Source organism: Cyprinus carpio, chromosome B19 (assembly GCF_018340385.1).
Source record: "Cyprinus carpio isolate SPL01 chromosome B19, ASM1834038v1, whole genome shotgun sequence".
NCBI lineage: Eukaryota > Metazoa > Chordata > Actinopteri > Cypriniformes > Cyprinidae > Cyprinus > Cyprinus carpio.
The window spans coordinates 1,958,123-1,974,234 of record NC_056615.1 but is presented as its reverse complement, the minus strand read 5'-3'; the positions used below and the strand labels follow the sequence as shown (position 1 = coordinate 1,974,234).

The 16,112-nt window shown below is 38.6% G+C and overlaps 2 protein-coding genes across 2 annotated transcripts in view; one reads left to right on the top strand and one right to left on the bottom strand.

Annotated features, from left to right (window-relative positions):
• nr1d2b (nuclear receptor subfamily 1, group D, member 2b) overlaps window positions 1-4,590 on the top strand; it is a 13,250-nt gene extending 8,660 nt beyond the window's left edge. The window contains exons 5-8 of the mRNA XM_042745014.1: window positions 1-48; window positions 122-307; window positions 1,042-1,252; window positions 2,581-4,590. The exon at window positions 1-48 is cut by the window's left edge and continues 590 nt beyond it. Coding sequence (XP_042600948.1) covers window positions 1-48; window positions 122-307; window positions 1,042-1,252; window positions 2,581-2,777 — 642 coding nt within the window. The 3' untranslated portion in view covers window positions 2,778-4,590. The remainder of the gene's footprint in view (window positions 49-121; window positions 308-1,041; window positions 1,253-2,580) is intronic.
• Window positions 4,591-9,993: 5,403 nt separating this feature from the next.
• LOC109094121 (E3 ubiquitin-protein ligase TRIM16-like) lies at window positions 9,994-15,911 on the bottom strand. The gene is made up of 6 exons (XM_042745023.1): window positions 14,106-15,911; window positions 13,547-13,642; window positions 13,202-13,435; window positions 12,960-13,107; window positions 12,774-12,821; window positions 9,994-12,019 (listed from the first exon to the last, which is right to left on the bottom strand). The coding sequence occupies exons 1-6, from the start codon at window positions 14,682-14,684 to the stop codon at window positions 11,496-11,498; spliced, it is 1,629 nt and encodes a 542-aa protein (XP_042600957.1). The 5' UTR covers window positions 14,685-15,911; the 3' UTR covers window positions 9,994-11,495.
• Window positions 15,912-16,112: the final 201 nt, after the last annotated feature.

The window sequence follows — 16,112 nt, the reverse complement described above, 5'->3', positions numbered from 1 at the left end:
GGCAGCTGTAGTGTCCCAGCATTTGCAAGGGTTAACAGGATGCACCTGGTGAGTTACACAGAGAACCCATACCGAAATTTCAGTGGTAGTCCATACAAGTACTCATGATTCTCATTCACAGGTTTGCCCCATGAACACATCGCCCTATGTGGATCCTCAGAAGTCGGGTCACAGCATTTGGGAGGAGTTCTCCATGAGCTTCACCCCAGCCGTCAGAGAGGTGGTGGAATTTGCAAAGCGCATCCCAGGATTCAAAGAGCTGTCCCAGCATGACCAGGTCAGCCTGCTGAAGGCCGGCACCTTTGAGGTATGAACAAAATACAACATAGTCTCCACACAAGGGTCAGAGTGTAACGAGGGCTTGTGGCAAAAATGCCTCCAACATGAACAAAAATGCCCCAAAAATCAAGACGAAGGGGCAAAAAATGCCTCTGCACTATTAAACAATGTATTGCAATTAAAATGAAATGTGAAAATAAAAAGTGTTAATTCGCCTAATTATAATTAGATCCACTCCCGTTGCATCAGATTGCTTTTACGTATTGTTTTGTGCAGCGTTGGGCCTTATAACCAATCACACGTGTTTCTGTTGAACTTATATATAATATTGTATTCTATATCTATATTCAAAATCATTATTACAATATAAAGAGCAATAACCTACAACAGTGATTTTTGTCATATTGCAGCCCTATGAACTTCAGTTTTTGTTTAATTTAGATTTTTTTAAATTGTAGCCTATCTATTGTTATTGACAACAGTTTAAAGTATTGATTGAAGTGATTGGGTAAATTTAAGTGTTCGACATTATAGACAACATAGTGATTGTAATAATAGGGTGATGCTAAAAACTGCCCTCATGAATGTAAAAAAAAAATTCCCCTTAAAATCAATTCCAGCGGGCAAATATTGCCCCTTAATGGAAAAGTTCATTTCTGGCCCTACACTGAATGAAACTGACTAAAATCATTCAGAGGTCTCAGAGGCCTGTGAATCGAATGAGTAGAATTCAGTTTGATTGGTTTCTTGTTTGGTCTGTAGGTGCTGGTGGTGCGCTTTACATCCCTGTTCGATGTGAAGGAGCGCACGGTCACATTTCTGAGTGGCAGGAAGTACAGCGTGGAGGCGCTGCGCTCGATGGGTGCTGGAGATCTCCTCAACTCAATGTTTGACTTCACAGAGAAGCTGCAAGCGCTGAACCTCAGCGAGGAGGAGATGAGCCTCTTCATGGCCGTAGTGCTGGTGTCTGCAGGTATTAACTGTCGTACCATTATGAGACCGCAGTTGTGTGTCTGAGATAGGGTTGGGCAATTTTTCTGATTTTTATTGATTAATTTGAATTTAATGTTTTGCCACAATTTGAATTTTGAATAGAAATTTTTACCAAACATTAGAATTAGACACTTTCACACTCTGGTCCTCTTCGATTGGGAGTCACACTTGGCTCCTTCGCGGTCAAAAGTGACCAAAGCTACTACTGAAATGTAACTACTACTTTTTTATTTCAGGAAAATCAATATAATACATTTTTGTTCAAAAATATTTTAGGATTATTATTTAGAATTTTCAGTGGATTTTAGGATATTATGCAATATTTAAACTATTTTAATTAGCTTTTTTTTCCCCACAAGAATTAATATATTTTTATTTAGTTATTTAAATATTATTTTTCAATAAATGGATTCCCATTGTTTTTTAGACATAATGTCTTTATTTTATTAGCTTTTGCTTTTAGATATATATTTAGACATTCTAAAGACCACTTTTTGTCAATGTTTAGATATTTTTGGCTAGATAAATATCAGGTGCTGATTGCATTATGATTGCAATCAAACATTGTGTGTGTGTGTGTGTGTGTGTGTGTGTGTGTGTGTGTGTGTCTTTTTTGCACTCTTTATATTTTAGAGTGTCACCCCTTGATTGCTGTGCACTTTTTTTCTGCACAGTGGCTGATTTGTTGTTTGTACCACCAAAAGATTCTCTGAGTTGTATTTTTTAGTATTTCCCATTCATTTCCTATGTCGGTCATTTTTGACCAGGAAGGAGCCAAGTGTGACTCTCTTTTTTTTTGACATCATGTCCATGATTTTTGTGTGTGTTCACATAGCTAATGCAACAAAAGTCACCAAGTGTCATCTCATTCCGATGAAGCTATGATTTTTTAAATTTCAAAATATAAAATATTTCGGTCTAAAATGACCGAAGAGGCGCAGAGGGTTAACTATGCCAATCATAACAGTAAAGAGAAAAGAACGATCCAACCACATGTCGGCGCACGTGATTAACGGATCACATATATGTATAAGACAAGTTTGTACCAGATGTAGTGGTAGTTCACGCATCTTTTCTGCAAAGATATTTAACAAGTGATTTGTTTAACATTTACATGACAACTTCATGTGTGGTGCACTTGGAATAGAATTTCTAGAGGAACTAGAGGGTTAATAAAGAAAAAGTTACTTGAATCATGTTGTAGTTACATTTCAATTTGACAAGTTAAAAATTTTTTGCCATATCGCCCAGCCCTAATCTGATCTGATGCCTTGACTTACTGTGTTAAATGAATTGTGTTTCCCATAGATCGCTTCGGTCTCGAGAACGTCAACTCGGTTGAGGCCCTTCAGGAAACTCTGATTCGAGCTCTGCGCAGCTTGATCACTAAGAACCACCCCAACGAGATCGCCATCTTCACTAAACTGCTCCTCAAACTGCCGGACCTGCGCTCGCTCAACAACATGCACTCTGAGCAGCTCTTGGCCTTCAAGGTCCACCCCTGAGCACCCACCAACCCCGCAACTGTGGACCACACCCCCCATCCATCTCCAGAGCCTCCTTCCTGCGGCCCGTTTAGCCAGTGGGGAACTGTTATTACTCAGTGCCCCTTTTCTGACACTTCTACCCATGACTTTCAAAGCACTGCTGGTTAAATATGGAGGTAGAGCGGGGGTACAAGAAGTCATTATACTGTAAAACACCGGTATTGTACTGTAAAACGCCTCTGCTCGTGCTAACGCACACGACTCGCTGTCACAAACTGGAGGGGTTTCGTTGTAGATGCTTACGAGAGTTTGTACGATTACGCGGTTTGTGTGTGCGCAGAGGCACCTTGAATTAGTTTTTAGATTTATAAATCTGCCTGTGCAATAAGTGACGCGTTCACTGGTTTTGTGATTGTTCCTTGTTGGTCTTTTAATACTTTCAGAGAAGAGGAAGTAAGGTATCTTGTGGCCCGTATGAATGCTGTGTGTTGCTAAGAGGAGATTATGAAGGGATATTCCCACAAACAAACAAGAAAATAAGTACACAGAGCACAGTTTGACATCCTTTCTAATTCGGAGAGAAGAAAAAGCAAAAAGCACCAACTAAGAAATGGAAGAATGTGGAACAAGCTGCTAATCTGAGCTTTTTTTGGCAGAAAGACACAGGAATGTTTAATGGATAGATCTATTTTTGTAGTCTGTTTTCTGTCTTAAAATCCGTAGTTAAATGCAGAGGAAGCCACTCTTAGGCCTGGAACATTATGTAAGTATGTGAACGCAAATGCTTCTTGATACAGTGGATGGCTGCGTTCCAAAATGCGTTAAACAGCACATTCTAATGCAGCGCGTGGCACACTGATGCTGTATGCAGTGGACACTGACAAACTGTCTTTTTACAGTCAGTTTTCTCTTCCAGGTGAATGATGGAGCAACAGTTTGAAGAGAATCTTGCTGAGCAATTTGAAGTTATTTCAGCTGTTGTCACATTTATAGCTAGCTACCTGAATACTGACGCATTTGGTTTATTAGCACAGACACTTGAAGTCGACTGTTGCCCGCTTGAGTGTTTGTTACCGCCAAGATTCAATCAAACAATGAGGCTTGGCCAAGCATTTGCATTCTTGCATAGAGTATGTGTCTGATTTTAGATCTGCGTAGTGGTGCATCTGTGATTATGTCCTGATTCGTAGGGCTTTTAGTAATGACAAAGTGTTTGATGATGCTTAATGACAAAAGAGGAGTAGGACATAAGGCGTTTAATCACTATAAGAATTGTGCATGCTCCTCCCCGGTTCTGATGGGACTCAAAGCCATCCACAGTGATGTCATAATGTCTGCATATATAGCTGTTCATTTCTCTTTTCTGAATGATGTTTTTTGTTTTTGGGTAAGTCTGTTCAGTGAATGTTCTTGTAGAATTATTGTGTCTGTGTGATCATCTGCAGTAAGCAAATAGTGTGCATACTCCAGCACTGCTGGACCAGACAGGAAGAGGAAACAGGAAATGGCCCAAAACTCCACCAAGTAACACCGGCAATGCCTCTCATCACCCTGCTAGCTCTGGGCATCTGAACTCTTCTCGGCTCGGTTTTGATATCAAAGCTGCTGTAGATGAATAGACAAGAAAAGAAGTATCTTAGTTTGGTGTTGGTGTTCCTCTCTCATTGTTCAGCCTGTGGCTCACTCAGTGACGTTGTGTTGCCATAATCCAGTCTGTCAGTTTTCTTCTGTGAAAGCATTGTAAGCTAGATTTCTATATATCTATATATAAATATATAATATAATTAAAAACATATAAAATAAGAAAATAAACAGATAATTGCTGAACTCATTCTTTCCATGCATTTATTCATTTTTGCACCCGTTTGCCACAAGTACAGATGTACAGACAAAACCACTGAAGTCAAAAGGACAGACATGCTGTCATTTTAAAGTTTTGAATCTTTAAGATATTTTAATATTTTGATGACGTCTCTTATGCTCACCAGGGCTGCATTTCTTAGATTGTAAAAACAGAAAAAATACATTTTAAAATAACTCAGTGTTATTAATTGCACTTTTTTTTATGGGTGGCTTTTGATGTGTTCTGAGATCTATCTCAAGTTTCAGTAAGTTTGGATGTTACTGTTTGCATTATCACTGACATTATATGTCAAGTCGTGAAAATAAACAACAACAGAGTGTTTAATTCACTACTAGCTTTGCAACTCTTAACATATCCAAATATTTTGATAGCTTTCTTGCTGGTACTATGTACAAAGTTTGAAGACTGGAAAAAGTTCTGGGACAGAGGTTTCCAATCCTGCTCTTGGAAAACCACTTTCCCGCAGAGTTTAGTTTCAACACATGCCTGGAAATTTCCAGTGATTCTGAAGAACTTGATTAGCTGGTTCAGGTGTGTTTAAAGCTAGACCTGAACTCTGCTGGAAGGTGGGCCTCCAGGAAAAGTAGGGTTTTCAGAAAATTAAAAATGGTTGAAATTAAATCGGAGATATATTTTGTATTTTGGGATTTACAGTAGGATTTTGTTTCTAGTTCCAGAGTTTGTGCTGATGATACCCAAATCTGTTTGCAGATCGAACTAAATGATCCTTCGGCAATAAAATCTCTATTAATGTAAAATAAATAAATAAATATCCTTAGATGAAGACAAAACCAAGGTGATTGTTTTTGGCCCACAGACAATTTGCAGGGCACCAATATAGAAATAAACTGTGATGGCACAGTGCCTCAGAGCTTCAATCTCGGAAACGGCGCACCTTGTGGTTTGTTCACATGCCGCTGCAGTGAGTATGTATCAAAAGTGGTGCACGGATGGCCAAACGACAAACTACCATCTACAGCTCACTGATATCTGGTGCACATTGTTCACAGCGACCACAGGGCCACAGTGCAACAAATTACCAGCAGCTGCAACAGTGGTGACCAGGGCAATGTGTCAAAATCAGAAAGCGGGTTTGCGCTACATCACCACCACCCCGCAATGTATTTAAGTATTCCCTGCAGGACCTCGTTTAGCCCACAATATATCCGACAGGTCTCCTGGGGTATCTGATACCATAGTATCAACATTATGGTTCCAAATACCTGTCGAAGTAATGCCTCGCCACGAGACTGCTACTTTGTGGGCTAAAGGAGGTTCAGTAATTCAACTCAAATTGTGAAACTCGTGTATTAAATAAATTTAGTGCCATTTAAGCTGAACGCTGTCGCTCATAAGTCAAAAGATTCTGATGAAAGGCATTCATCTTATATACTGTAGGCAGTTGGTTCCAACTGTTTTGACGAGCGGAAATACAAAGCTACACAAACGTTAAAAAATTAGGCTTCAGTATTAGGAGTAAATAGGAGTTTCCCCAATGCATGTCAATGGGATACTCCTTCCTGTTATCTCAGGAAACTGAAGTAATGTTAGTAACCGGAGTGTTTCTTAGTGTTTGTGCATACTTCAAGAACATTTATAAAGTTATTAAAATCAATGCAATGTATACAGGGATGTGCAGAACGTTTCTCAGGGACAGGGGCTCAAATGTAAAGTATATATATACACACACACACACACACACACACACACACACACACACACACACACAGACAGAGAGAGTTGCAATCAAAATTATTCAACCCCCTTGACCTGCAAGACATTTCACTGCCAAGAACAACATTTCGTGAGAACAACTGATGAATAATGAAAAAAATCAAACTGGCTCTAAACATTAATGTTTAAAATCATTCAACCCAAAAGTCAAACTTGGTGCAGAATCTTTTATACTTTAGTTGCCTTTTTGCACCAGACATACTGCTGATCCATAGGTCCAAAATGTTTGGTCACATCACTCCATAAAACATTCTTCAAGAACTCGACAGGTCTATCCAAATGAATTTTAGCATGTTCAAGTCAGCCTTTTATGTCCTGCCAGATTTCAACAGGAAAGCTGTAAAAGCAAACATCTCTCCTATTGCGAGGGCTCTCCATCAGCTGTCTGTCCCATTTAGAATTGCTTTTAAAATTCTCTTATTAGTGTGCAAATCCCTATAACTCTAATGCTAAGAGTCTACTAAGTCTAAGATTGAGTGATCAGGGCCCGTATTCACAAAATATTTTATCTTACCACTAAGAGTTCTCCTAAATAGCAGTAAAGGTTTTTAGCTAAGAGTTTTCTCTTAAAACCTGTTCAGAAAGCTGCTGAGACAAATTTTATTAAGGAATAGAGAGAAGTCTAAAAAGTTCAGAGTAAGCTCAGACCTTGTTGCTATGGATGATGTCTATGGAGCGAATTTTGTGCCAATATTCATCAAACAAATCCAGCGTATTGTAAATAAACAAAATCTGCTTTGCAAGTAAAAACTCGACTTTCAAACAAACGCAAAGTGATTTGCAAATGCAAAACTCTATTTGAGAGAAAATGTAGAGTTATGGACAAATATATGTTGTGTGTTACAACTGTGAGACTCATTTGTGAGGAAACTTGGCTTGATTTTCTCACAAATGCATGCAGGCAGATATTCCCACATGCATTAGATTTTCTCACAAATGCAATTGAGCAACTATCTTTTCCAAAAACAGCAGATGGCGCTGTCCATCAATTTATGCTAGTCCCCTGAGACCTGAAACACCTGTTTACCTTTTCAGGGAATACAGCAGACCAACATGAGTTGGGAACAGGTGAGTTTCTGTCTTACTATATAATTAACCATTTAGATGTTTTCACAAAGCGACCCTACTAGTGTCAGTGAAATTCACAATAAGGGCTGTAAAGTTGGTAACATGATTGATTAGTTCAAAAATCAGTCGTGACATGGCTAAACATTTAACTAGGCGCTCTTTCCCTATAAAAACTGATCCATTCTCCATACCGCTTATCCTCTGTAGGATCACGGGATATAGAATATATACATGTTGATAAAATTGTTCAATGTATAACAAAAATATTGTGTACCAAAAATGAAAGCTTAGACAATTTAATTTAGTATCAGATATAGCAATATCACCCAAGAGGTCATTAATTATTAATAAAATTTTTAAAGCAAATCACATTATTTAGTACAATATCTAAAACTTTTTAAATGTTTTAACACTGTGCAATCATTTGTGTCTAAAATAATTATGTATTTTTAAGATAAGCAACATGATGAATATTTATCTTCTGGTGTCACTCTTGTCCTGTGAATTTGGGAGAAAGACCAAGTTAACGCTGATATAATACTAAATTCAGCATTTTAATAAATAGTGGTTTACCAGTATTTCAGAAAGATAATGTAATGATTAGAAACTAATCTTTGGGGTCGAAGACCGTGCCGGTGCGTTTTGTCCTGTTTTGTTGATGACCACAAAAATAATTTAAATAACAGATACGAGAATGGCATCGTTTGAAACTGCAAATGGTCTGCGTTTATTTGTGTATAGTCAACAAAACAATTTACTTTTGTAAAATAAAGAAAACAAACAGGGCACGCTCTCTGCCGTCTCAGTCTCTGGGAACTTTCTTGAATAAAACAACCTGAAACTCAGTGAATATGTGCCTCACATACATGGTACATCTATGTGTAGAAAGCCTAAAATGTCTAATTTTAAAACCAATTCAAATTGAAAACAAATATTCTCTGATTATATCATCCGTATAAAAGTAAGGAGCGGTAAAGATTCTCCTGTTTCACCTCATTATCGCTAGCGCTCTGTTCACATGTTAATGATCTGAGGTCAGCCAGGTAAGCATGTAGATGCCCCCGAAAAATTGCCATCAAAACGTCAAGCTTCATCATAGAATTTAGCCTACTTTCTTTTTCTGCCCATTGGATGTTGGCGCGCTACACGGGTGAAGACACACTCTGGACAGCGAGGATATCTTCTCATATTGGTCTGAAAAGGTAAACAGATGTTTCGGATCTCAGGAGACTAGCGTAAATTGACCAACAGCACCATCTGTTGTTTTTGGAAAATAAACTTGCTCAATTGCATTTGTCAGAAAATCCAACTTGACGCATGTGAGAAAATCTGCCTGCATGCATTTGTGAGAAAATCAAACCAAGATTCCTCATAAAAATGCAAATGAGTCTCACAGTTGTAACACACTATAAATATATTTGTCCATACCTCTGCATTTTCTCTCAAATAGAATTTTGTATTTGCAAATCACTTTGCGTTTGTTTGAAAGTCAAGTTTTTCTTCGCAAAGCAAATTGTGTTTATTTGCAAAATGCTGGATTTGTTTGATGAATATTGTCACAAAATTCGCTCCATAGATGTCAGCATGCTTACTAACTATGCTTACAGTGATTGGCTGATAATCTCTGTCAGAGATTTATTAATATAAATATTTTAGAGTAAAGATAAATGTTTAAAAATAAAAATGTTGCCACATTCAAATAAAGCTTTTAAAATGCAGGCTAAGTTTCACTAATTAAACAAGTATATGTTCAGCTAATTATCAGTGTCTTACATGTGTGCTTCTCATAATTAGTGGATTTGCATCAACGGCCTTTTAATTAACAGAGTAGAATAATCATGGCTGACAGTAAGACATGCAAACGTAAAAGAAAACCAAACTGGACACAAGAACAGCTGTTACTTCTTGCCCAGCTGGTTAATGAACACAAGGATATAATCAAAGGTGATACTTTCATAATCATCAGATGTTTCTAAAATGTTTATATTCTGAGGCAGATTGCTGGCAACAGATATTTTAGGATAGTTTGTGTCTTGGTCTTAGTGACTTAGAAGTCCTCTTCACTACTCCTAACATTTCACAGATTTAGGAGCTAGTTTTATCACTAAAATGCTTTTTGAAACACGTTTAGATTTTTTTTTAAGATTTAGATTAGATACTTTTAGCCTTAAGATGTTTTGTGAATACAGGCCCAGATGTTTTCTGGCACCTTTACTTGGGTCTAATCGTGCACTAATGAGAGATCTACTCTTAACATGAAATACATTTTTTCTCTGGAATAGTCTGGTCAAAGCTGAAGTCACAGAAAGCATTAGAGCGCTGGCAGCCAGACACAGAGGTGAGTTATTCTCAAACACATTCAATAGTCTGACACTACGCTGAGTGAAGTCACATTCAGCTGTACAGCTCTGCTCTGACTGAAGCATCTGCTTTAACCAACGTTCATCAGCTCTTAAAACTCTGCTTCGGAGGCTTGATTTGTTCCTTTTGGAGAGAGATTAGTGAAGTTTTCAAGAGGGAAAAATCTTCAGACTGGATGTTTATGAGTTCAGAAAGAAAGAAACAGTGTAAATACTGAAGCAGAAATCTGAACGAGTTTAGTCCTCTCGTCTTTCCCACAGTTTGTGAGGAATTTGATCAGTTTGTTCATTTGTATTACTCTTTCATTATTCCCCATTTTTGCATTTGATGTCTTAAATATGAAACAGAGACATTTATTAATCAATAAATTTTAGTACATTATGTGAAAAATCATGCTGTTTTTAACCAGTCTGGAGACTTTTTAAACCTGCTGTACAATAAAATCAAATAGTGAGATGGTTTCACTTCAGTAGGCATCTGTCACTGTACTAAAATATATTCAGAACCCTTCATTTTCCCAACATTTTATGTTGCAGTCTAATGCTAAAATCCTTTATTTTTCATTCACATCAATCTACACTCCATACATCATAATGACAGAAAAATCAGATGTGATAACTGCAAATGTATTGAAAGAAAGAAGGAAAAGACAACAATACTGTCACATCTGCATAATAATTGAGTTTTATAGCTTTGACTGAATTTAGTTCAGATGCACCCAATTTCTTTGGATCCTCATTGAGATAAAAAGTAATCTTAAAATGCAGATTTCCGCTGTATTTCAATGTTGAGTCCAGCTTATTAAAGGTCCTCTCATGTGTAATAAGAGCACAGCTGTATCAGATTATGAAAATACAAAGCCATTCTGAATCTTTAATCTTTTGGCCAAGATTTCTTGATGTATCTTCATTAGCTGAACTGAGTTTGGGTGACAAGATTTTGTTTTGAAGACTCAGCTGGGACTCCTGAATAACTAAAATAGTGACTTTGGTTATAGAATGACATTTTAACCATTTGTCCAAAGACAAAGAATTTTACCAATTTTACAATCAATATAAGATTAATCTGGTGAGGAAGTATTTGCTCAGTTAAAGTATTGTATAATTTATGTTACTGTGAGTGACAGAAGTTCAGCTGTAGTTTAGTTTTAAAAGGGTCACGACATGGATTTTTTTGCACATTGAGGTTTATTAAGTTTATCATTTATCATTCTGAACCCTTATTCTGACCCTCTGTCTAAAGCGAGCTGTTTTAAGGGGCGGGTCCTTTAAGGCTTGTCAGTAACCGCCCACTGTTATGATTGGCATCATTGCACAGGAAACAGTATCAGCGCCCCTAGCTCTCACATGTGAGTGTTTTGCTCTGGAGGCGGGGTTTATGCAAATCTTTGTGCCCGGGTGACATCATCTTGGCGTTTTTGGAGCTTGATTAAATAAATGCTTTGTTTAATGAGAAGGACGTTTATGAAACTTGCAGGGTGTTTTAATGATACAAAGACCTCTTATATGCCAAAAGATCAACACAAATTTGATTTCTCATGTCAAGACCCCTTTAAAGATTAGAAAATAAAAGACCTACAACATTTCACTGTTTCTCTTTTGTGAGTTACTTTGGATAAAAGTGCACGTTGAATGAATACACATAAAATATAAATATTCAGATTCACCATATAACAGTACAATGTGTAGATCTCTCTATAATCTAGATCGTTATAATAGTTTTGCTGATGATTGACGACCCCAAACGTAAAACCCAGGATAGAGCGTCTGAGTGAATGTGGTCTGGACTGTGTGGATGAGGTTCATTGTGTCAGAGACGCTGTAGAAGGACAGAGTTCCTGCTCTGTGATCCACATACACTCCTATTCTCCTGCAGCTGGAGGGAACAGGGAGTTTAATCTCTTTGTTATTGTGCCGGAATGAGAAACTAGAGGGAGAGCAGTACAGTCTCCAGGACTGATCATTACATCCAAACAGACACTCACAACCAGATCCCTTCCTGCTGATGCTCTTATATGACACTGATATATACACACCACTCCCACTCCACTCAAGCTCCCAGTAACAGCGTCCACTCACACTCTCTCTACACAACACCTGATGATAATGATCAAATCTGTCTGGATGATCAGGATACGGCTGAGGTGTGTGAGTATAAGTCACTACTCTGTTCTCTTCAGACAGAGAGAGACGTTTATGTGCAGTGTTTGGATCCAGAGTGAACTGATGCGAATCTGATGAAAAACAAACAAAAACAGTAATCAGGAGATTGTGAAAGTTAAACTTCTATCTTATTTATATCTTATCTATCCTCATTTATTTATTTTTAAAGATTGTTTTGATCTATCAGGGTTGTGGCATGATGTTCATGAATTCACTTCAAAAACTGTTATTCTCACATTGAAAGTTTACATCTGGAGTGTTTCGTGTCCAGATTTCCCTTCTCTCAACTTACTTTCATGTTTATCCCAACTTTCTTTAAAATTTAAGCCAAATCCCTTTTTATCTTTTTGTGTAACTGAACTGTAAAAACTCTTTGCCCAGATTGAAAAAAAGTGCTTTTATCAAAAATGGATTCATTCAGTTTGGTAATGTGTTCTTTTTTGTTTTACATAAACACAAATGCAAACACATTCACATGTAGGCCTACAATTCACACTCAAGCACAGAAAGCTGTAGATATTTGGACAGAACAGACAAACATATCAAGTTGTATTTTTAGAAATGTACAGGATTGGTTGTAATGCTGCTGTGGTGACGGATGAACTGTTGGACATCACATTTCTTATTTATTTGTAATCTGACTGCAAATTTAAAGAAGTAATTAAAAATTCAATGTAAACTGGAGTATTTTTAATGTATTTGCCTACACTGCACATGATTCATAATGAATGTGAATATAATATTTTCTATCAGTTCTGTCACTTCAAACTAAAGTTTCTTGTTAAAGTATCATAGTGTGTGTCATTGTGTTTGTTAGTGACTTACATTGTAGGAAGTCCTCTCTGGTTCTGGGAACAATGTTACTGTGAGTGACTGTGAAAATAACAGATATAAACACTCAGAGAGAAAATCATACCTGTATCTATTCCTTAGACATTTCTCACATTTTCTTTATGATATTAGATGATGTTTGTCTCGTTACAGAGAGCAGATGATTCTCTAATATTTTACCAGATATCTTTTTCATCTCCTCTTTGCAGAAATCCTCAAGTTTGTGTCTCAGCTGACAGACAGATTCTCTCACACCATCAAAAGAAAAGAGTAAACTGACAGAGATGTTTTCTGTAGATTCAGGAGGAGCTGAGAGAGACTGAAGACTCTGCAGGAATAAAAATACACACGACTCAAAGACCTCCATTATCTCACACTGTCCCCAATTACCTGCACTACTTTTTCTTCTAGATCTCTGTCACCTGCAGGAAATGGATGTGATCTTCTGTGTGTGAAAGCTGCTCCAGCTCAGTGTTTCTCTTCTTCAGATCTTCAATCTCCTGCTCCAGTCGCTCCATTTGTCCTTCAGCTCGACTCTCTGCAGTCTTCTCCTGATCTCTGATCCGCTGTGTCACCTCAGAGCGGCTTCTCTCAATGGAGCGGATGAGCTCAGTAAAGATCCTCTCACTGTCCTCCACTGCTGTCTGTGCAGAGCGCTGTTAGACACACATCACAATCAGCTCTTACTGCTTCCTCACAGCGGCTTCAGTGGGACTGAAAGAGGAGTCAAAACTGAGTCTCAAACTTCTCTTCTTCTCCAAACTCACCTTATGAGACTCCACAGCCTCTCTCAGCTGCTCAAGATCTTTCTGTCTCTGCTGGATTCTCTGCTGGATTTCACTCTGTGTCTCCTTCAAGTGTTTCTGGAGGAGACATTAAAAACAACAAACCTCACATATTACACAAAACTATCACAAAATCATGTAAAATTTTGCCTGTTTGATTAAAAAAAAAAACCTTCTTTACAGTGTTTCTCAGAGTTTTAATATCTTTAATTGAATTTAGTTTCCATGAAGGAGGGCATATAAGTTTATTGTAATCATTATTCTGTAATCAAGAATTAATGTGAAGAAATAGATGTTCAAACTGAGTGCAGTTTGCAGCAAAAACAATAACTCTGATGCATGTACAGTTATAGTAGAAATCTTGAGCGATGTGACAAAGGCAAGTAAAGTCCAGCTCATGCTCTAATGCACAGAGGTGTCATGTAGTAACTCCCAATGAGAGAGTAGATCACATGATGCACTCATGATACAGCTGGATACTGCAGTGAGGAGAAACACTTGAAGTGTCAGCATTAATACATCAATGTGTTTCAGTTCATACCTCTTTCTCTGTCCTCTCTGCTGCAGTTGATACAGTCTCATGGTTTTTATGTTCATCTGTCATACAAAGTACACAAACACATTGCTGGTCAGTACGACAGAAAAGCTCCAGAAGCTTCTCATGTTTCTGGCAGATCATCTGCTGCAGTCGTCCAGTGGCATCAATCACTTTGTGTCTCTTTCCTGAGTGAAACTCTTCATGACGCTCAAAGTGAGTTTGACAGTAAGACTCCAGACACACCAGACAGGACTTGACAGCTTTGTGTTTTCTTCCAGTACAGATGTCACACTCCACGTCTCCAGGTCCAGCAGGAACAGCAGCTTTTAGTTTGGTCTTCTTCAGTTTCTCCACCACTTCAGCCAGCATGGTGTTTCCTTTTCCTAAAGCAGGTCTTGGACTGAAGGTCTGTCTGCACTGAGGGCAGCTGTAGACTCTCTTCTGATCCTCTTGATCCCAGCAGTCTGTAATGCAGCTCATACAGTAACTGTGTCCACAGGGAATGGCCACAGGATCCTTCAGGAGATCCAGACACACTGGACAGCTGAACTGCTCCACTGAAAAAACACTGGCTTCAGCCATTTCACTGTCTACAGCAATACAGACACACAAACAACAGCTCAACAGCAGATCAGTTTCAGTTTCCTTTCACTGAGTTTCCTGGTTCTGTGTTTGAGAGACGTGTGCAAAACAAGTGTGTCTGGAAGTCTGTAAACTCACATCCTAAAATGTCCACTAGGTGTCAGTCTCATACAAAGTTAACTCAGAGTTAGTGAGAACACAATGTTGGATAAACACCTTTACAAATAATACTGCATCCAAATTACTCAGGAATAGTAGAAAGTTAAAGGCAGGAGAGTTTTTAGGGTTGGAGCTAAACTCTGCGTGACAGCGGTCCTCCAAGACCAGAGCTGCTCTGACATTCTGAAAAGTCTCATGTTAAATAATTAGTAACACTTTAGAACACTGTTCCATTGTTAATGAATAACTACACTGAACAAATGAGTAACACACTATTAACTAACAGGAACCTCATGATAAATGAATTAGTGAGCCGTTCACAAGGTGTCTCTGACTGTTGTGATATTAGTAAGGAACAGACAGGAGATGGTCCATTGTCTGAAACTAAAACCTCTGGGACCCCATGACGAGCAAACAACGCTTTCAGTTTCTCTGTCACAGGAGTTGTTGCTGTTGAAGTGAGAGAAGCAACTTCTATGTAGTGTGAGTATTAATCAATCAGCAGCACAATATTACTCTTGTTCCAGTGGAAAAGATCTGCTGTCTCTCTCTGTCACGGTCAGGAGGGTAAAGGAGTAATCAGCAGGGGTCTGGGTGACTGAAGCTGTTTTTGACACAAGTTTCACATTGACTCACTTTGTCTTTGATTTTCTTTGTTATACCAGACCATCATACTGACGTGTGTGCTCTTGCCAAGAGTTTAGTGATGCCTCGATGTGCCTGATGTATCTTCTCTAGGACTTCTTCTTGTGTACTGCCAGGTATCACAAGTCTCTTTCCTTTCATCAGCAAGCTCTCAGCGATGAGCAGGTCATGTGTTGCCAAAATGATGCTAAGTGTGGTGAAATACTCTTTTTTCATTCCCACCCTGTGCGCACAAGAGAACTTCCCTGTCTGCACACTTCATCCTCTTCCCGAGCCCTCTTTATTTGAGCAAGCTTCTCTTTTCAGGTCTGCTTCAGACAGGTGTTCTTTGAGTGGAGCACTAGAGAGTGTGTCTGCTGGGATCAAAACAATTTCCAGCCAGAGGCGTGTCTACGTGGTGGCCAGGGGTGGCACCGGCCCCCTTTGAAATTTGGCTGGCCACCCCAGGTGCCCCCCCCCCCACCAGATGTCTTGCGGTAGACTTGTTTTTAGTAAATTTCTAACTGCATCTGGCAGTGGCGGATCCTGGCATGTGTAGCTGCCTAGGGTCGCTTTCTTCTTCTCTTTATACTTAATTTTAGGCGGTTTCTATAGCGTGATATTTGACATATCGAGAGCGCAAAA